Source organism: Nuphar pumila, chromosome 17 (assembly GCF_984573655.1).
Source record: "Nuphar pumila chromosome 17, dmNupPumi1.hap1.1, whole genome shotgun sequence".
Classification (NCBI taxonomy): Eukaryota; Viridiplantae; Streptophyta; class Magnoliopsida; order Nymphaeales; family Nymphaeaceae; genus Nuphar; species Nuphar pumila.
Genome location: NC_143265.1, coordinates 34,153,530 through 34,175,481, shown reverse-complemented (window position 1 = coordinate 34,175,481; position 21,952 = coordinate 34,153,530). Strand labels below are relative to the sequence as shown.

The window sequence follows — 21,952 nt, the reverse complement described above, 5'->3', positions numbered from 1 at the left end:
TTCGTTGATCTTAATTATATTCGGAGGTTCACAATATATTTGTGCAAATGTCAGGAGGTCCGCACAAATATATTCGGAGGTTCACAACATATTTGTATGCACGTCTAGGCGAACATCAGGAGGTTCATAACATATTTGTATGAATGTCAAGAGGTTCACAACGTATTTGCATGCACGTCTGTGCGAACATCAAGAGGTTTACAACATATTTGTGTGAACGTCAAGAAGTTCACAACATATTTGTTTGAATGTCGGGAGGTCCTCTACGAATATGTTGTGAAAGGTAAAATAATTCTAAATAAGTCAAGAATCAATAATTTTGGACATGCAGAAAATTTTGGCATATTTATGGGTTTTTATGAGAACACACCATTTTTAAAAGACAGTACAGTTATTTTCCATATTTTAAATATCATGACTTTATCAACATTGTTGTAGAGCAGTCACATGGCATCAAAGGAAGATCAGGTGCAATGTAATTGCACACTTTTAGTGTGCTGCTGCACCTGATCACCCTAGGGATGCAGCCTGTCAGCTGTGGTGCTGCATCCCAAGATGGAGGGTGATCAGGAGAATCAGCACACTATAAGTGTGAAATCACATTGCACCTGATCCTCCCTCCATGGCATCTGGGTAGTGGCACTGTTGATGCCTGACTGCAACATGGAATAAAGCTGTTGAGTTAGATTGGCATGACAAAAGTCAACAGGTTTGAGCATAACCGTCACATATTCAAGAACGAGGTGAAGAGGTTGGATCACTTACTGCAGCAGTTGAAAGGGGAAACCACCTGCAGGGTACGCAGGAAGTGGCCTAGCCAGAATTTGAGTTGGATTGGTGTTAACAGGGTGCTGATTTGACGCCTGTTTGCTGCGGCATTTTATCACCGCGAATGGTTTTTTTCTATTATCTGTTTTTGCTTTGTGTTTCGCTGTGGGTGATACCTCATCACTACCGCTACTCTGCTATTAAATTGTTGCTGTAACTTGACTGGTTAATGATTTTTTTTTCTGTCAAAAAGACAAAAGTCACCTATCGACCTGTCACAGACAAATAAACTGACTGGATAGCATGAGTAGGGCTGGGGGGAAATCCGAGCAGCTTGTGGCTCAGCTTGATTCAGCTGACCATCAACTCGTTGTTCAGTAAGTGTAGCTCGCGAGCCTTCTTAGTGTTCATGTGCAGCACTTCATATTTCACCAAATACAAAATCACAATCATATTCTCATTTCTAAAGTGAATAAGATCCGAACTGAAGAAGCATTTAATTTGCAATGAATAAGATCCTAGTTCAAGAAGCATTTGTTTTGCAATTTTCTTTTCCCATTATGTATTCATCTGTTGGAATGTTCATTACGGGAAATGATAAGAACTCTTGAAAAAATTTTAGTGCCATTGTGTTTTTCTTCCTTTCCTTTTTCCTGCCTAATCACAAATTGTTCTCATACATTTTACAATTGGAGAAATATATTGTGGTTCTGAAGCACGGTAACTTTCAGTGGTACACTCTTGTTAGCCACCAAATGTCAGATCTAACCATATAGATGTGCTTATCATGGTTTATTTACTAAGCTAGCAGGTTTAATCATATCGAATATACCTTTACAATTAATTTCATTGAACATTTACATATGCATACATGCCAATAGGAGTTGTTGCTGTTATTTTCATATTCACATACCAAAGGTACTATTACAGATAATACACACTTGTTCAGATCTACCTACATATCCCCTCTGAAAAATGGTTGGTTCAAGAAATAAGTTGAGACTGTGCCTCCATTAGGGAACAGAGTGAGGAAACATATAACAGCCAGAACCAGGCCCCATCCGTACCTGTCATCCCCCAAAGGGGTGATTTCATCCTTTGCAGGTATTTCTTCACCACCTCTGAAGAAGGTCGCAAACAAGCCCCAAGCCAAGCAAAGCACACTGCCACTAACCCACCTATGCCCAATAACAATGAGGTCACAAAAGAGAGCGATGCTGCCACGTTTCTCCTGAAGAGAGCTTGAGCTATTCGGCCACCTTCAAGTCGCCCACAAAGCAGAAGATTCAAAGAAGTCACCACCATTCCTGAAAAAAAGTCAGAACCATAACATATTAGCAATCTCTTACAGACGCCTAGAAACTGATGGGATCACACAACTAAGAGCATGTCCATTAGCAAATGTAGACTGAAGGAAAAAAAAAATCTGCTAATGGATAGAGTCTTGACAACACAGTCTCATTCATCTGATCACACAGTTGTCTCAGCTGGTTCTTTTATAATTTCCAACTTCATAGTGTATCACAAGCCAAGAGTCTTTTAGGCTTTCTATCTGAGTAATCCACACACCTAAAAGCCCAGCAAAAGCAAGGGGATCAACAGGCACCCCAACACCTTCAGCAGCATTAGGTAGTACATTCCCCAGATCATCTGAATAAGGACCAATCACAAACTGGATGAAAGAAAGCAATGGGTTGTTATAGAAAAACTGCGGCCTTATAAACCTGTCAATGACCAGAGAAAATTCATATATAGATGTCAATTATTAACATCCATAGTGGAACAACTATATTCAGTTTTGGAGATGGGGCAGAGTACACCTACAAAGCATTTTCACCTCCATTGAAGCTTCCATCAGACACAAAAGCAGAAACTGCAAGCGCCAGTGATGTCAAATATGCACTTGCAGTACGGGCAACAGGAATATCGAAAAGAGCATTCTTGTTGGGCAGAAGGGACTCATAATTGTTCATCACACCCAGGCAGCCGGTCCAATTGGATGGGACCAGAAATGATGGACTAAGATCTACACCATAGCGAGCTGCTGTTATTCTTGTTGTGATCTGTCATGATAAAAAGGAAGGAAAAATGAACTGCTACTATTCTGTATGATTAAGGGGCATAAATTTGTAATTTCAATCCACATATTACCTAAAAATGTCTACACATACACACATACATACATACATATAATATGTACATATGTATATATGCATGTATATGTACATGTTGGTGTATATTGTTTGCATGTGTGTGTAGGACTCATTTTTTATGTGGTCTCCACAGCCTTTTTAAAGGAGAAGCATTAGATTAAGAGGTTCTCATGTATAAACATGTTTTTAAAGGAATCCAAAAATCAACAGCCAACAATGCATTATATTTTACAACAAAAAGGAAAAACAATTTGTACATCAAAAGAATGAGATCCTTTTTTTTTATTAACAAGGCATGTCAAACACATCTACAGGGTCTAAATATGTGTGTTTATGTGTGTATGATGAATTTAATGAATATATTACATAAAAAACATTTAAAATAGGTTTTGTGCATGCATGCACAGAAACATACACACTAGTAAGAACGTACACCATGTTAGTACATAACAGATTCCCCCCCCCCCTCTCTCTCTCACACACACACACATGAATTTTGACATATTATTCTGCACTAATATAATTAGCATGGTCCAGATAATATTCCAAATGAATGGACTTCAGCATGAACTTTATAAGACTGCTTTTTAGATAACCATGGTACTGCAAGTCGAACTACATTTGCATATCACATTCCCACAGTAAGTTGAAACTATCGACATTAAGCATGCCATTTCCATGATTGTATCGAATGATAAAAATGGAGACATACCTCAAAAACCCCTAAAATTGTTAGGAAGCCACCAAAGAGAGGGAGCACATCAGCAACGTAGTCATCAAAAATGGCATCGGGCTTTAGGAAGAAACCACTCATTAATGCAATAGTACCAAAAGTTGCAACGAACAAGACTATCACTAACATATCCCCATGGAGTAGACAGCTTCGTAGTCTCAAATTGAAGATCAATCTCTGCTTTTGGTTGAACCATGCACACCTAAACCAAATGAAAAATATAAGAACACTTCCAATAATTTTGTGTTGAGAAGCCCCAAAATGCAATTCCAGTGGATGATGAGAAGTGTAGAAAAATGCCACCCTGGCAATTACAAAAGAATTTCCAACTAAAAGAAACATGGGAATTCGGCTTTCAACTTCACCTGCTTTGTTATGTCATCTGCTTCCTCCTGCATGAACCAGATGACCACTTCTCTCCCTGCTGCTTCTGATAATTTCTTCTCCAATTTGAGCATGACCTCTTCAATAGGTTTTCTCAAATTCCCAATGAAAATTCCACCATCACCAAATCTCCGAACATCGACAGCAAAGAATGTATCATAACCAAAGCAGATCTTCAGCTAAATCCACAAAAAAACATATTTTTCCAAATTAAAAGCTATACCACAGACCATAAAAATAAAGGAAAAAAGGCCATGAAATTCTTGTTAAGGTCTAAAGCTTGCCTTATTAAGGTCTAAAGCCTTGAAAGTTCTGCATTTTCTAACCTCTCTCTCTCTTTCTCCACAGTGTCACGAAGAACATTGGCAAAGAATCTGATTATGGGATTACCATTTGTTTCATTGCTGAGCTCCTTGAGCTTCCTGTCTGCCCTTTTTCTTCTCAAGCTTGATGGCAGCTTCAATGGAGGGATTGCCCATGAATTTCTTGAACTCTTCATCTACCTTCCAATCTATCTCTTGTTGTCCTTGGGTGGCCTGCAGTTCTTCTCCATTTTCTTCATTTTTTACGGTGGGTCTCTCATCACTTTCACCATCAATTGGGTCTGTAACTGTGGAAACTGCAGAGGTGCGAGATTTTTCTTCTTGGTCTTGAACTGAAAATCGGCGACGGGTTCTTCTTGAGCAACTGGAGAATGGAGGAAACGTGACATTTTTCTTGTGCAGGACAGATGGGTAGTCTGAAGAAAGAGGTTTGATGTTTTTGGTTTTGAATGGACATGGCGAAGAAAGGAACACTGATGAAAGAACCATGGCAAGTGAGAGGGCAAAGGAGAAACTTTGAAGTGCCTGTGAGATCTTCCATCTGGTTGGAGTGTGGATTGAGATATCGGCTGCCGGGGAGAGGCGTCTAGAAATGTTGGGATGCTTCTACAATGTAGAAAAACTGTGGAATAAAAGGATTGCAATTGTCCTGTTGCAATAGCAGCAACTCTTTGATGTTGAAAGGGAGCAGGGATGCATCTCCACTTGTGATGCGCCACGTGTCTAAAGAGTAAGTAGCCCCCACACCTCTCTCTCTCTCAGTTCTGAGAGGGGGTTGTGCTTCGCTCAGTTCTACGTATCAGCGAATATGTAAACATTTAAGCCTACACAAGCATCCAAAAATATACATGCGTGTTTACAGCGGTACACGCTGAAGAGCATATGTAAGTGACCTCCATCAGCGTCTCCTGGCTTTATGACCTCCATAACAAAGCATTTGCGGATAAAAACCTTTAAAATTGGTACAGAGGAACACATAGGTTAAGCTTCAATCACCAACCCAGCTGCACCCTGCCATGCTTTTCACTCATCTTTCCTTCATCTCTAACCGCACCTTGTGGGCCTCCTCGAGCATGCCAGCTCTGGCGTAAATGCTCGGAAGCAGTACAAAGTTTCCAGCATTTTCTGGTTCAATCTCAAACAATTTCCTTCCTGCAAGTTCTGCAAGCCCAACAATGCCATGATGCCATGAGTTCGACAAGTACTCAGCAGGGCACCCTACACCTTGGGCTCGGCATCCATGGGCATCTCTCTGATCAGTGCATATGCCTCATTCAGCCTCCCTGCCCTACCCAGTATATCAACCATGCATGGGTAATGATCGTTTCCATGATCAATTCCATACTTAGCACTCATTTCTCTTCGCTTCCTCGATCAGTCCAGCATGACTACACGCTTTCAAGACTCCAAGGAATGATATCCCGTCTGGTCGAATTCCAGCATCTTCCATCTACTGGAAAGCCAACATCGCACCAGAAGCGTCGGCGTTGAGTGCACAGGTTGATAACATCGCGCTCCAAGCAACCACATCTCTGTGAGGCATTTCATCAAACAATTTTTCCGATGCACGTAAGCTCCCGCAACGCCCATAGTTCTCAACCAAGGAGCTACTAAGAAGATAGTGGGGTTGGATAGAGTTCCTTATCGCTTACCCATGAATCTCTTTCACCAAATTCAACGGCGCCATACTCACAGAAGCAGATAGGATGGCCAAGAGAGTGATGAGGTTTGGCTTCAAGCCACTGCATTGCATTTTCCTTGCGTAAGAGATAGGATGCTCAAAAGAGGCTCTGACATGAGTAAGGCCAGCAATAATGGAGTTGAAACATGAGGCAGAGGGAGGCACTCCCATGAGATCGAAGAGTCGAACGGCAGTGCCAACATCTCCTGATAGGGAGTAAAGTGAGATGACGGTGCTCCAAACAACTGCATTTCTGTGAGGAATTTCATCAAACAGTTGGTGGGCAGCAAGCAGAGAGATACATTTCCCATAGATATCAATGAAGGAAGAGGAGACATGAGGGGTGGAGAGAAGGGCCAACTTGGTAGCAGAAGAGTGTAGGGAGAGGGCAAGGGGAAGATGGGAGAGGGAGGTGGTGGATTTGATGGTAAGAGAGGATAAAAGGGTAAAGTGTTACAAAGGAAGAGTGGAGGTGGTGGAAGAGGCCGAGGGCCCGAACACAGTGGCCCTGTCTTACATGGGATGACATTCTCTACCGCATAGGCATGGGATAATACCGAGGTTATTAGTGTCACGGGCATAGAATTTTTTTGAAAACCTGCAACGTACTCAGTCTGGCAGCTTAACGGCCGAAGGCCGTGCACCAACACTCATTTCATTCACCATGCCCACTATCTCATGCGCAGCTGCCTAGTGAAAGCTAATTAAGCACGTCTTCAAATGTGTATTTTATCTAGTATATGTCACTTGCATAGTTGTTTTATACCAGCTATTACTTTAAAAAATGGTACAAACTTGCCTTAGCTTTGTGTGTCATGAAGCGTATTGCACGCTACAACAAACTGAAAAAATAAGACCTTACGACCCCCAGTCCGAAAACCAATTGATGATTGAACACCATAGCGAAAAGCACCACCCAGACTCATTCATCGATGCCTAGGCATTCACTCACCTAGCCCTGAGTCACCGTATTCGGTTGAAATCATCTAAGGTGATCCCTAAGAGAATTAGCCTTAACTCACACGCACCTCTATTTATCCAAACGCTACGCGTGAGAACTCCTGCAAACTGAGATGTCCTTAACCAAAATTCTGAAAGCAACATCCTTTGATTCGCTGGCACTGTTTAACCAAACAATGTTCCACGTCTGTGCCACCATACAACGATTCACTAATGACAATATCGTTGCCTATCGTGTATCGTGCTATCACTACACGTCACCGATCAAGCCAACGATATTGTGCATTCCTACACTTGATTCATTTTCCACTCAGTAGAGCTCTGCACTGCAATTGCCCCATTCTGAAGGCTCAGTCCGAGACATTTAGTTTAATCATGTAAAACAAGCAATGGTCATAGATGTCTGTATAGCTCTGAAAGGTTTATTGAACATACATGGTTGGGTAGTAGAGACATGTATTATGAAATTTGTATATGAATTTGGTTTTGGTTATACAGATCCGTTAGTAAATCTATATCCAATTAGGCTTTTACGCTTCGACTATTTTTATCTTTTGAATATGATTATACTGTCTTTGTAAAAATGGTGCACGACCTCGTAAATCATTTTTGTGAATGTCATAGTATATTTATGGACATACGTCAGGAGTATTTAGTTAAAGGAGATTCACACATTTTGGAAACATTTGCAAAAATTATTTACGAACTTTGTAGTATATCATGAGTATTTAGTTAAAGGAGGTTCACACATTTTCAAAAATTATTTATGAACTTTGTATCACAAATATTTAGTTAAAGGAGGTTTGCAAATTTGCAAAAATTATTTGCAAAGTTCATGCTATATTTGTGGACGTAAGTAGAGAGTATTTAGTTAAAGGAGGTTCACACATTTTGGAAACATTCTCAAAATATATTTGCAAACTTCGTACTATATTTGCATATGTACATCAGGAGTATTTAAAGGAGGTTCGCACATTTTTTGAGATATTCATAAAATATATTTACAAATGTCGTACTATATTTACGGATATACGTCAAGAGTATTTAATTAAAGTAGGTTCACACATTTTAGGGACATTTACAAAATATATTTGTGAACTTTATACTATATTTGCAATTATCGCACTATATTTGCAGACGTATATCAAGAGTACTTAGTTAAAGGAGGTTCACATGTTTTGGAGACATTCGTAAAAATTATTTGTGAATGTCATACTATATTTACGGACGTATGTCAGAAGTACTTAACTAATATGCAAATGTTTTGACCTTCTCATGCAAATGTCCTCACATTTGTGAATGTCTCTATATATGTGTTAAATAAGACAGTTCACATGTTATGATATTGGTTTTGCATTTAATGGCTATTTTTGCAACAAATTAAGGTTTTTGTGGTCCTCAGCTTGTTTTTCTCGATAATATTTTTTGTCGACTACTGTATGGTTTCATGCTAAGCAAAAACAACTTGCAACTATGTCTTCACTAGACCTAACAATAATAGGGTCCTTTGGAATGCACTTCTATATCTAAGGCTTTCCTAGTAGTTGACTAGTGCACCAAATTTTTTTCTAACAAATTTTGAATTATCATGGAGGTTTATTAACTAATGTTTACTAACAATTAAAAATTATCAGCATAAGATTTATAACAGGTGAGCAAAGAAGAAATGAAATAGGCTATTTCACATGAAATTGAATTACAAAAAATAAACGTAATATCCTATTAGACATACAAAAATAATTTAAGAACCATGCAATTGTTTCACAAATTAATTGATTTAAACCAATGTTTCAAGAAATCATTGATTCATGTCACTATTTCAAAAAACAACTTATTAAACCATTATATGGAACAAAATACGTGCTTACCAAAATATCTCACCATCGATGATATGTTGAATGCTGAAAAAGTCATTGATGATGTACTAGAGATCCAAAGCATGTTTTTTAGTAAAATAAGTAATAATAAACTTGGCTACATGTTCTTAATAAGCAAAAGCACCTACAATTATGTTTTTAAAATTGACCTAATGAGATCTAATAAAACTGAATAGTATATAATGCATTATTCACAAACACAGTGGTATACACCCTTGTTTACATAGAGATGAACAACAAATGGTAAATCCAACCATACAGATGAGTTTATCATGTTTTATTTAGTATATTAGAAGTTTTTTTTTCTTAATTCGGTATGCATGCATCTATCCTCGAATTTAGTTATTTATATGTTGTTTATGTTGTATTTTAAAGATGATCAGGGAACACTTACATGATTTTCAAGTTATTTTTGTATTTTCAATAGCCTATTTAGTTTATTTTTTGTAATTCAATTTCATGTGAAATAGTCTATTTCAATAGCCTATCATGTTTCTCTTTTGCCTTCCTATTTACCTCTATCAGCGAATTTATTTGTGTAGAAAATTGTTTATTTATTATAAATATGAGTGAAGAGACTGTTATGGAGGCATCAATCGAGAATATTTAGTTAAAGTGGGTTTTTACATTTTGTAGATATTCACAAAAAATATTTGTGAAGGTTGTACTATATTTGCAGACTTGCATCAGCAGTATTTAGTCTGCATACTCACGTCAACAATATTTTGTTAAAGGAGGTTCATAAATTTTATGGACATTCACAAAAGAGATTTGTGAATGTCATGCTATACTTGCATAAAGGTAAAAATGTACTTAAAAAGTCTAGAATTAGACATTTTGGATGAGGAGGATCTCTGCAAATTATAAGGCATTTCGAATAATGCGCCATTTTATGAGGACAATAGTCATTTTTCATTTTATCTTCAAATACATATTTTCATACGTGAGTAGCATTGGGAAACAAGATGAGATGCTCATGGTTCTACTCATGATTAGCCTGTAAAGAGCTCCTTCGAATTTAATAAATCAAGCTCGACAAACCAGATATAGCAAGTGTTTTGACTTGGTTTGTACACTCATTAAGTATTAAATATATTATCGATATATTTTATGTCATATGATGTATTGTAAATAAATAGTCAAAATGTTTTGGCTCACAAATAGTAGGCTTAGAGTTCATATATTAAGGCTTTCAACATTGAAACAATGTATTTTTTTGTAAATAATTCGATTTAAGCTTAGCTCAATAGGTCTAGAGTTCACATCCTATTAATTATAGCTTTAAAATAATTATATTCTTTTATAAACGAGCTGGTGCAAACTTAGTTATGTTATCTGCCCCACACAACATAAAAAAAATACATTGGAAATTAGAAAGGCAGTGTTCGCTTGCTTCATAACATACCAAACCTGTTTGGAAATAGCGAGTAATTGATGTTTCATTTTCTTAGTGTTATTTGATATCTTTGACACATTTGTAGTAATTGATGTTTCATTTTCTTGGTATTATTTGATATCTTTGACACGTTTGTAGTGCTAGACTGTTTAATGTGCTTGGATTGAGAATTGAGTGCAAGAAACTGTACGCCTAATCTTTGTTTCAATCTATGTTTCTCCTGCAAACCTCCTCATGTATTTTACTTTGTAGTTTTATGATAACATCTATCTGTATCATGTAAATCTTTTTTTGGTGTGAGATTTTTCTGTGTTTTGTTTTGAATGCCTAAAAGATTATCCTTGCCCATTTAGGATTCTGCGTCTAACTTGTTTTGTTATGTGACAAGTACCAAGCTGTAGTGCAGTAGGGCAGAGGGAATTCCCTGTGGAGCATGCACAGAGATAGGAAAGAGCACCAAAGGTGAAAGCACTCTACTGGGCCGATATTGACATCGAGGGACAAAACTGGAGGAGCTGATGGGATTAGATACCTAGTAGTCTTAACCATAAAAAGTGCATGTTAGGTGGTGCTGAATGCTTCTACCCATCTAGTGTTGTAGCTTACACATTAAGTACCATGCCCAGGGTGTATATTCACAAGAATGAAACTCAAAGAAATTGATGGGGGCCTGCAAAAGTGGTGCAGAACATGTTTAATGTATGCAAAGCAGAGTATTGAAAATTTTGATGCTTGTTTGGGCATAACTTGAGAATAAGATTGGTAGGGAATAAACTCCCTATTGCAAAGTTGATCCATCTTGTAGTTTGTGCTATGTAATGCATCAACTTTCTAAAAGATGTGTGTCACACCGGATCCCAGAAATCTATGGATATAAATATAAATTAAATGCATAAATTTGTATGAGATTTAAAACTGTCAATAATCTAAACTTCAATTTTTAAATATTTTTTGGGAATCCTTGTTATCAATTTAAGGTTTATGTGTTATATTTCTTCTCTAACTGTCACTTGAAGATGTTGCTAGAGTCTAGACTATAACAGCATCCTCTTATGAAAATGGATATTGTTCGGCTGTTGAATCCCTTCTAACTATGTTACACAGACACTCCATTATTTCCTCCGTACCCGTGTCGACACACGTGTCCTGTGTTGACACCTGGACATGCCATTACCCTCTGTACATACAAGTTTGTATTCAATTTATAATTATATTTTCAGTTTATAACTTTATATTTTCAGTATATAATATATATTTTAGATATAACATATATATTTAGATTATATTCAGTTTATTTTGAATTTATTTTGTATTTATGTGATACTTTATATATATATATAGCCGTGTCCCCGTACCCATATTTTTTGAAACTGTCATGTCATACTCTCCGTACCCATACCCTGACCCAGGTGACAGCTTCTAAAGGATGGCACCTTTACATGGTGGAACGTTTGATCTAGAATGAAGATTGAGCAGGGAATGAATTAAAAATTTCATGAACATTAATGCTTACAAACGTTTGGATGCAAGTAATAAAACTTCATAAAGTATTTCAGAATTTCTTGACATGTTAAGATTAATTAGAAATTTGCAGTTTAGCCTAGTGGAAAGATTAAAATACTGAAGTTGATGGGGGAAGAGGAGAAAAATTGACAAGTAAAATTGATATAGTATAGGATTTAATAATTATTAGCCATGGATGAAAGGGACAATAATTACCAAGGCTATGAATTTGGATAAATAAAGATAAACCTAGGTATGCTTTTGAATTATAAAGTTGTTCAATGAGTTTGATCTAAGAAAAACTAAAGCATGCTTTTGTGCGTTTGAATCAATGAAGTGTTATTCATTTGCCACCTTATAATTACTTAGCCCATGGTGGGGGATTTTGTGGTTGGGATTGTATGCTCATCTTGGTTAGTATTATGTAGATATTTTGTTTCTTTGAACTTCTAACTAGAGTTGGTTTTAGGTCGAGACTGATTCTTGATATGCTTTTTGTTCTTTGTTTTTTTCTGCAAAGACTCTTCTTTGGCATGCAAGATTTTGATCTAGAAAAGGTTATCCCCCAACTCGTTGGAGTTTGAATGGACACTATACTCTTAGCGGCCGAGTCATGTTATGCTTTTCTTGCACTTCATCATTTTGTTTTACTCATCCATTGTGGATCGTTCATATCCATCTTATGGTTTTTGTACATGCGGATTGATGTATTTCCGGCCTTTTGAATTCTGGGAATGGTTACACTTGCATTTCTTTTGAACAAATGGTAAGCTAATATGGTTCTTAGACATGGTTTTTGGCTGAAGCTTCATGAATGTAGCCTTTGATGAGCTTTCTCTTTTCTCTGAAATGCTAAAAAGCTAATACCCTTTGTAAGTTTCCCAAGCTTTGATGGTCCAAATTGGTGAGATTATCCAAATTACGTGAATAATCTGCTTGTGAATTTGATCTAAGAAAACATGCATGTATAGACACAAGAACATGCCAAGACAAGGCATTTCCTTGGGTAAAATTTTGGTAAATTTGTTATCTTTTCTCAACCAGGCTTGCATAAGAAAATATATCAGAAATGAGAAATTTTGGCTGGGTTTTTCAATGCTTGCATGTTGGTGTCCATATCTCGTGTTTCCCTCCAGTGATGAACCAAGCAAGGTTTTCATCTGCATTGCTCTTCTGCACGTATGCATACACAAGGGAAGCATTAAATGGATCTTGGTCAAGCTCCATGTGTCGACCTATTCAACGGCGTTAGAAGCAGAAACGGATGAGTGAGCGATCCATTTTTAGCTCTGGATCCCTACTGATGCTGCGATGCGAAAGCTTGGAACACAAAAATGACTAGATACCCTGGTAGTCCATGCATGCCATAAACGATGAGTGTTCACTCTGAACATCTGTTCTCTGGCAGGCACACTGAGCTACAATGGTCATGCTTTCTAAGAATCCTTTCAAGTTCATTCAGAGTTCCATCAGTGTTCTCAATCTTGAACCTGGTTGCGTTGCCAATGGGTAGCCGCATGCATGGCATCTCAGACATTATCAAAAGCCTGTGGCTCCAAATACTCCTGGGATCTTTGGCAATTTGTTAGCATGATTGAATCTTCTTTTTCTTCAAGCTACGGAGAGCCTTTCCAATTACCTGCAAAGCACCTCTGGACGGCTTGGTGCTCTTTCTTGGTGAAGTAAGAGTCAGTCTAAACTCAACTCGAAAAAAGGCAACTGAAGAGTTCATAGAATCTTCTTCCATTTGAAAAAAAGGATCTGATGAAGTCCATGAGATGGTTCTGCAGATGCTGCTGTGGCAAGACTAGCAGAAAGCATAAATAAACAAATCACAAAGGCAACGGTAAGTTTATGTTTATACAACCACTAGGTCTAGGTTAGGTTGCTTCTAGTCTACCAGAGGCTGTGAAAAAACGCTGCATTTCTTGGATTTGGGTGGAATTGAAATGTAAAGCGACCTAATTTTACTGAGGCATGATATCCAACCATGCCTAAATGCACTTGGATAAATGTGGTAATTTGAGGTTATTTATATGTCTAACTTTATCTGCAAGCATCAGAAACATATTCGCAAGGTACTTTGATTTTTATTTTTATTTTTTAATTAAATCTTGCCCATTACCAAACTAACAGAGAAAAATGGAAGATAACTAACTAAAAGAGCCAACTCATTCAAATTACAGACAATTCAATTGATGCGTTTTTTCGAATCTTAGATATGGATTTTGGGAAGTTTGGAAACGTACCAAATTAAACTTTACCGAGATAATCCATAAAATTGAAATTAATGGAAGAGTATTTAGAAAAAAAGGAAAAACTATCATAAAAGCTTTTGCATCGATAGTGTTATAGAAAATAAGCACTCATGAACAGGGATATCAACAAACAAACAAAAAACTATAATCAAAAGGAACGCCCAGCCTAAATACAGGGTCCGTCGCCACTGCTGTTGCTATCGCTGCAGTTGATATTAGAGACTAACAAAAAAAGAACTAGAACAGTGGGTTATTATTAGAGCTAGTGAGGGCAATTTCACATACATAACATGAAGAAACTGGATAACATAAGGGCAAAAAGAAAAATACAAAATCAGTAAATACACCATTAAATCACTCAACCAGATCATTCCGGTTCCAATCCAAATTCACAGCCACTCTAATGCAGGCAACTGCCTGCTACAAGAGTCAAAAGTTGGAAAACATGTACAAACACTGAAATTTGGTGCAAGCATGCCAAATCTAAAAAGACAGACTAAGAACAACCAAATCCCAGGTGAAACAGAAACTTCAATAGATAAAAACCAGCATGGGATGGCAATTGAAAACGTCAGCACAGATCCAGATACAACATGTTCTGAAGTTTATGTCCCAGTGGAAGGTGGAGGCAAGGCCGATTGAGGCTGCTTCTGCAGGAGAAGTGGCTGCAGTGCCTTAACAACAATGCCCATGTTTGGACGGAATTCTGATTCGTACTGCACACACAGTGCTGCCACAGCTGCTAACTGCAATGCACAAAACAACCAAATTATCATTGTGTGGTGCATATGAAAAAGTGTGTATCTGCAGGAAGTTGGCAAAGTAAAATGAATCCCAGCGTTCAATGTTTTCATTCTTAACAAATGCTGTCAGAATGGAAAAGGGAAGTTCTACCAACGAAGATGAACCTTTTGAAAACAAATAAAATTTAGGATCTGTACAGCACAATGCAATCACAGACATGCACCGATGCATCACCAAGCATACCACCTCAGTCATAACCCCACTGAAGTGACAGAAATGAACAATGTGATTGACACCTCAGCTAATAGAATTACCAAGTTCACACACAAATGTATACATGCAAAACAATCGGGTTATAGAAGATTCTGTTGCCTGTTTTGAGAGAGAGAGAGAGAACCTTAGCAACTCCTTTTGCAGGATATTCTCCCTTCAACCTTGGATCTACACATTGTTTCACCTTATCCTCACTCAGCCTAGGAGTTGCCTGACCCAATGGAAGAAGGCAAATCTTAGCTCAGTTTATAGCAACAATGGTGTAAATGTTTAAGAATTAAGATGATATCAATTTTGAGACATGGTGTACCAACCCAAGTAACAAGACTCTGTTGCCCTCGAGGCATGGTATGGTCCACTGGTTTCCTGCCAGTTAGAAGCTCAAGAAGAACAACGCCAAAGCTATATACATCACTTTTCTGAGTCAACTGACCTGTCATTGCATATCTGCAACAGAATACCAAGTAAATGATAACATATCCAAATCTACACACACAAAATATTTAAATGACATGGATGCATAATACAAAAAGTGTGCCCGATCTCATGGCATTACATCAGAAAAAGATATCTTCCTCAGGTACAAATTGCCTGGATAGAGTAGGAGCTTGATAAAGGAACTAAAAGCAAATGCATCCATGCTATGACTGTCTTGGTGGTAACCACTAAAACATCAAATGTTTATAGAATCCGAGTATGACTATGTAAAGTTGAGATGGTGCAAAAAGAGCAGTTTGTCCATGAACACAATCAGATTACTACAGCTTTAATGTGTTGTTTTGATTTTCAATTTTCAACAGAGAAGTCTACCAGCTGTGGCCTATGTAACACGGACACTCCATTTGGGGTGCCGTACCCGTGTTGACACAGGTACCGCCACCGGATGCAGTACGGGTATGTCGCAGATCAGGTCCCACACTGCATCGGGTCAGGTCCAAAAAAATCCGACCCTTAGTTTGACTATTTTTAAAGACAATTAATTTATGTTGTCTTGTTGGAATAATAGATTTTGATTTTTGAAATTTATTTTAATCGTTTACGGTGGTTTGGACATATGCGCCGAAGGCCTAATGATGCTCCAGTTAGAAGGATGGAGAAATGGGAAAATATATTAGTTAAAAGAGGTCGGGGTAGGCCTAGGAAGACATGGATGGAGGTGATAAGAAAGGATATGAATGCTTTGAACCTCACCGAGGACATGGCATTGGATAGAAATGAATGGAGGAGAAGGATTCATGTGGAAGACCCATAATGATTTTCTTTGTTGGTTCATATCGCCGACCCCAATTGTTTTGGGATGAAGGCGTAGTTGTTGTTGTATTTATGTAATATTTAATATATATAATATATATACTGCCGTGTCCCCGTACCCACATTTTTTGGAATTGCCATGTCGTACCCTCCGTACCCGTACCCATGTGACTTAGGCTGTGGCAGATGTGTGACATATGTTTCCACAAAAAAAATCTCTAAAAAAGCTACCAATTATTCTGATTTGGTTTACCAGAGGACAACAATATTATCACAGTTCTATACAAAACCTTAAGTGCATTTTTTTTCAACCATTAATAACACATTCTAGAACTCCTTGAACTGGAAGACCCATGAAATTTTAAAATCTGCATTGCATCAAAAGAAACATAATGAAGGAGAGCAGAAAATCTTAGTTTTGAATAATTACTCTGGTGCATGATAGCCGAAGGTTCCTAATACTCGCGTAGAATGAAGTCGAGCAGCCATGTCAGGAGCCTGATTTGAAAGGTTGAAATCTGCAATTTTGGCTATAAAATCCTCAAATAGCAGAACATTGCTAGATCTGATGTCTCGATGTATTATAGATGGCTGAACTTTCTCATGCAGATATTCTAGCCCCTTTGCTGCATCAACAGCAATTTTCACCCGTTGCATCCAGTCAAGCACAGGACCAGGTTGTGCACCTTGTACTCCTTTTCTACCTAAAATGAGGGAAGATCAGACGTTAGTCAGCTCCATGTGGAAAAATCTTCAGAAAAAGAATCATGAGGTGGTCAACCAAACCATGCAAGATATCATGTAGAGAACCCATGGTAGCAAACTCATATGACAAAACACGTAGATTTCCTTCTACACAGTAACCCAGCAATTCAACAACATTCTCATTCTTCAGTCTTGAGACTGCAGAGACCTGCAATTAGTAATGAGCATACAATTAATTCTGCAAGGGAAGGCCTAAAATAACACTACATCTTACAAGGATTTCCTGCAGTTATTTCTATTCACTTTTGCGTTCTTAATGGTTGAAGTCAAATCATTTATCATTATGTTTGATGCTCATGAACAAAGAAATGAAATTAATTTTAGATTTTGTTTCTCGTCCCATTTATCTGGTTTAAACAGTTGATGATTTAAGGAAAAGAAAGATGAAATTTAGTTTAATGTTATTATGATAATCAAATTTACATCTAGGAGATATCTGAATAGAAAGAGGCCTACCTGAGTCAAAAAGTCTGTGTTGGATTCCTGCTCATTTGAAACATCAAGCTTCTTGATTGCCACAGTTTTGCCAGTATTTAGTGTTGCATAATAAACTCTGCCATATGATCCTTCACCAATTAAAGATTTCGACCCAAAATTTTCAGTTTTTTCTTTCAGTTCAATCAAAGACAAAGCAGGTACTTCAATTGGTGGTATTTTTTGTGGTTCAGCCCTAGCTGGGGCAGATGGCTTGGAACCCCGTTGCATTCCTGAGATACAAACAGCAATAAAGTGGCAAATTTAGAGAAAAGGTCTCATAGTGCATAAAAGAGATGTGCAAGGGAATCAATTGAATATTAGTGGCAGTTCTCATATAACGGTCATGGAGACATGACTAAGTCAACCAGATGGTCTCCCATCCTTGCAACCCTTTTCCAATAACAGATCCCTTCTGTTTCCCTCTCCTTTACCATATTGACTCATCTTGTGAAACCTACCCTGATTTGCTCTTAGTTATTAACCATGTCAAACCCTTGGATTTGGTGGTGAATGCCACCACCAACCAGTTTCTCTCACCAACTGCATGTTTAATTATCAGGAAATGGTAAGTGCAAAGAGAACAAAAAACAATTGTGAAAGTCCAGAGAGATCAAGGTCCCACACGAAATCTGCAATCCTCAACTCAACCTGGTCTCAAGCTAGAGCTGCTGGGAAGCAACTTCCACAATCTAGATGGCAATCTACAGATGGAACATATTGTGTTTCTGAATAACAGAAAACCAGTGATTTTAGGTTCATGTAAGATGGATAGTTTGAACCAGATTTCAGGGTGAATCACATTGCCCAAATCTTCTAGGATGCATAAGGTATTGATAGTTGCAACTTTGTCTGAGGGGTTTGCAAGAACTTGAGCTTTTCTGTTTTTATTATTTTCTCTCCCTTACACAGTGTTTTCTCTTTCTCTTATCAATTCATGGTCATTAAATTGTAATATTGTAATGAAAATTATGTTAGCAATTCATACTTAGTGTCCAACTAATTGGTTAGATTCTACTACTTCCTTCTTCTTTTGTGGTTTAAGGATTCTGAAAAACTGAACTGTTAAACATTTCCAAAGAGCTTTTTCTGGGGAAAGCCTAGAATGGATTATAGGAAGGACAGACACTCTTAAATTTTCTTCAACTCTTGCGTGAGGTCCTGCGGCTACTGGGTCCCACTTGTTAACCAATTTCATAATGCTTACTATCATATATATGCCCATTTCTGAGTGTATACTCATGATAACGTTTTTTTCATGCAGTCAGTGCTGCTTCTCTTTCTCAAGCACAAATATATTATGTAAGGAAAAAGTAGTAATAAGGTTTCACTCTAACAAATTTGTGGGCAACATTCTTATGGCTGGTTTCATCTTAGTAACTTTCAAATGCTTCAAGTAATGATCCAAGATAGAAAGACTGTTTTATAAACGATCATGACATAATGAGGACACTCTCAAAGGGATTTATTCAATAACATATTTCAACTCATACTATAAGTTCCACATAGCTGACATGTTTTTTATACAATTCTCTGAACCTACTGTTGGGTCAAGGGGTTCAGGATAATGGCATATGTTTCAACAAAAGCTGACATACTTGTGATAACAGAAACTAAATCCACAAACAAGCTTTTAATGTTAGAGGAATCCTCACTCAACATGCATGATTCTTTTGTTTTTTTGGTCTCTAACTTGTATATGAGTCAAGAATCCAAACACACTGATCCTCGCATAAGCACTTAAAGAAGTCATGAAAATAATGTGAGAAATAACATACCATCTGAAGTATTCCTTGGGCTTTTTAGTAGGTCACCATCATCTAGATGGTATGGATCTTCCACATGACAACTACAACAGAGCCACCGCCTCATCCTGTATCTCCTGTTGATGTGTCTTAATTGTTCAGGGTACGAATCATCCCTACATCCAAAGAAATGAGGAGACCGTGCATTTGCATGTGCCTGAGAAAGAAGAACAGCTAGAATAACATACTCTATTTGAATACCATTAAACATCTACATCCAAAGATTAACAGATAAAATAGCCCATATGAGTATTTGTCAATAGCTGAAACACAAGCAGATTAGATGAGGCTCCTCTTCTAGATTACTGAATTCTAGAACACTTCCAATAATAATTTAACAGCTTAGATATAATTTGACAAAATGCAGCTTCTCCGCCGATTCTAAAATGTTCCATGAGAATGCCAATCGCATAAGACAATAACAATATGCTACCTATCTAAACTGGTTCCAATACACACAGTACAATTTTTAGAATAGACAACAAATTTTACCTTTTTCTATCTAATCGTTCAATTAAGCATGCCCATACAAGTTCAGCCAAAATTGACAAAAAAATTTCATAACAAAAAAATCATACTGGAAGAAAAAGGAAAAACTCTAAAAAATCCTCATAAATCTCACCAACAAACCGTGGTGCAGCGCTTTGTCCTCCATTTAAGAACCGAAACTCAACAAAGCTGTCCAAATATGATTCAGTTTTAGATCATACGAAGAGGACGGACTACCACAAAGAGCATCCACAGACCAAAACAATACGCCAACCGAACAGGCCAGGAAAATAAAATCACACGAAGAAATGAAGGACCCAATTTGTGCAAAAACCAAGAAAATCACACCAAAAGGAAAATCAATATGCCTTTCAGACAGTCCAATCATATGTAGACTCGGCACCAATGCCCCAATATTTATAGAGCGTTACACGTTAGTTGTAAAAGCAGCATAGATCCAATAAAACCCCACCAACCAAATTAAGCATCAACTTGATTACATCAAACACCACATTCTACACATGTTTCATAGGAGAACTTGGCAATAATTTCCTTGAAAACACACCAAATCACCCTCAAAACGTGTCAAAAAATACATAATTTTGAAAAAACATTAAAATATCAAGCTAAACACGAATCCCCATCAAAGAAAAAAAGAAGAATACGACAGAGAAACCTAAAAAACGAATCAATTCGAAGAATTAGCGATCCTCACCTAAGATGACAATGTAAACCTAACAGATCGCGAAATTGGTATGCAACAAAAGCGGAATTTTGAATACAAACAACAGATTGAACAGCGAAAATTTTGAAAAATTATCAAAATGTGAAGCTACACATGAATACCCATCAAAGAAAAAAAGACGAAAACGACAGAGAAATGAGAAAAAACGAATTAATTCAGAGAATAGTTATCTTCACCCAAAATGCCAATGAAAAACTAACAGATCGCGAAATTGGTACGCAAGAAAAACGAAAATTTCGAACACCAACAAAAAAATTAAACAACGAAAGAGATGAACAAAGCAAAAGGAAGACCAGAAAAGAGCACGATCCCTATAATGAAAGAAAACCAGCAGTTTCAACAGCAACGAAGGGTTTTCTTCGAATTTCTTAATCGGTATTTGAAGGGGAGAGCGATTCTTGCCTGTCTTTGCGGAGGAGGTATTGTTCGGCGGTTTCGGCGTTGATGGTTTTGATCGGAGACACAAACGCGCAAGTGAGACAGGGAGTTCGTGGCATCTTATTCGGGAGTGGGATGCGAAAAAGAGGAGGGGGTAAAAAGCAAAGCAGTAAAAGCTGAAGAGGTTGTTATGAAAAATACACAAAATATTATGTCCATCTGGCAATATAGTTAGGCCAGATGGTTGACCGAATGATCTGTCCTTTTGGCAATAATTTGTCCGCCGTTAGGTGGTTTTGCATGGTGACCAAAATACTGAATTTTCTAAAAATATGACTAATCATTTTGCCTTGGGGTCAGGTTCATTTTTTTCAGAGTTGGACTTGGCCCTTTTCTTTTCTTGGCTTGGATTCTGGTCGGGTTCATGCTTTTGAGAATTAAACCTTCTTTTCTTTTCTTTTTTTGACTTTGATCCATATTTATCAAGATTTATGAATTTATCAAGTTACCGTGCATATAGGATGGAATTACGAAACTTATTCATATATTCTATGCTTTATTAATGGCATCAAGAGGCATTTTTATGTGCATTTTTTTCTTATGATTTATATCACGAAAACATCTTGCATAGCTATATAAATTATTTATCATGTCAAGATTTCAATCATAACTTGTGCAATTTTATGTGCATACTTTCATTTACATCTACTGTAATAATAATTACGCAGTCCATAACTCTGGAGCAAATAAATAAATATCATTATGATGAATTATTTTACACATGTATCGATTAGTTTTTCTTACTCACAACTCATATAAATCTCGCATTCTTAGTTAGTCATGGGGTTCTTATGGCTTTTCCCTTAAGACATCATCATGTTCATATGCATACTAGTAGAGTACTATGAATTTTATTAATTCATGGATCAATAATAAAATATAATTTGCCTAATTTCACAATAGTGTATACTCTCAGTATTCATGTGCATCAT

At 37.3% G+C, this 21,952-nt stretch overlaps 2 protein-coding genes across 4 annotated transcripts; both read right to left on the bottom strand.

Moving 5' to 3' along the window:
* Positions 1–1,607: 1,607 nt before the first annotated feature.
* Positions 1,608–4,613, bottom strand: EGY3 (ethylene-dependent gravitropism-deficient and yellow-green-like 3). Its single transcript, XM_089993471.1, is given in 8 exon segments — positions 1,608–1,941; positions 1,944–2,075; positions 2,338–2,492; positions 2,593–2,831; positions 3,634–3,775; positions 3,777–3,856; positions 4,020–4,217; positions 4,429–4,613. Coding segments are annotated over 8 exon segments (1,176 nt in total). The 5' UTR covers positions 4,441–4,613; the 3' UTR covers positions 1,608–1,723.
* Positions 4,614–14,389: 9,776 nt separating this feature from the next.
* On the bottom strand, positions 14,390–21,089 carry LOC149811879 (protein CYTOSOLIC ABA RECEPTOR KINASE 5-like). Of its 3 annotated transcripts, none has more exons than XM_089993273.1 (8): positions 20,985–21,089; positions 19,322–19,505; positions 17,526–17,776; positions 17,091–17,217; positions 16,735–17,008; positions 15,368–15,500; positions 15,178–15,264; positions 14,390–14,782 (listed from the first exon to the last, which is right to left on the bottom strand). In XM_089993273.1, the coding sequence occupies exons 2-8, from the start codon at positions 19,413–19,415 to the stop codon at positions 14,642–14,644; spliced, it is 1,107 nt and encodes a 368-aa protein (XP_089849399.1). In that variant the 5' UTR covers positions 19,416–19,505; positions 20,985–21,089; the 3' UTR covers positions 14,390–14,641. The 3 variants fall into 3 exon arrangements, with proteins under 3 accessions (XP_089849399.1, XP_089849398.1, XP_089849400.1); XM_089993272.1 differs by lacking the exon at positions 20,985–21,089 and adding an exon at positions 19,971–20,131; XM_089993274.1 differs by lacking the exons at positions 14,390–14,782; positions 15,178–15,264; positions 15,368–15,500; positions 20,985–21,089 and adding an exon at positions 19,971–20,131 and having other exon boundaries at positions 16,620–17,008.
* Between the last annotated feature and the right edge of the window lie 863 nt (positions 21,090–21,952).

Bases quoted from the DNA above. Each gene is read 5' to 3' on its own strand.
- LOC149811879 (XM_089993272.1), bottom strand. From the start codon at position 20,003: ATGGAGGACAAAGCGCTGCACCACGGTTTGTTG. The intron at 17,218-17,525 runs GTAGGCCTCTTT...TACTAATTGCAG, and splicing joins ACACAGACTTTTTGACTCAG to GTCTCTGCAGTCTCAAGACT. The intron at 14,783-15,177 runs GTTCTCTCTCTC...TGTGCATTGCAG, and splicing joins CTGCAAAAGGAGTTGCTAAG to TTAGCAGCTGTGGCAGCACT.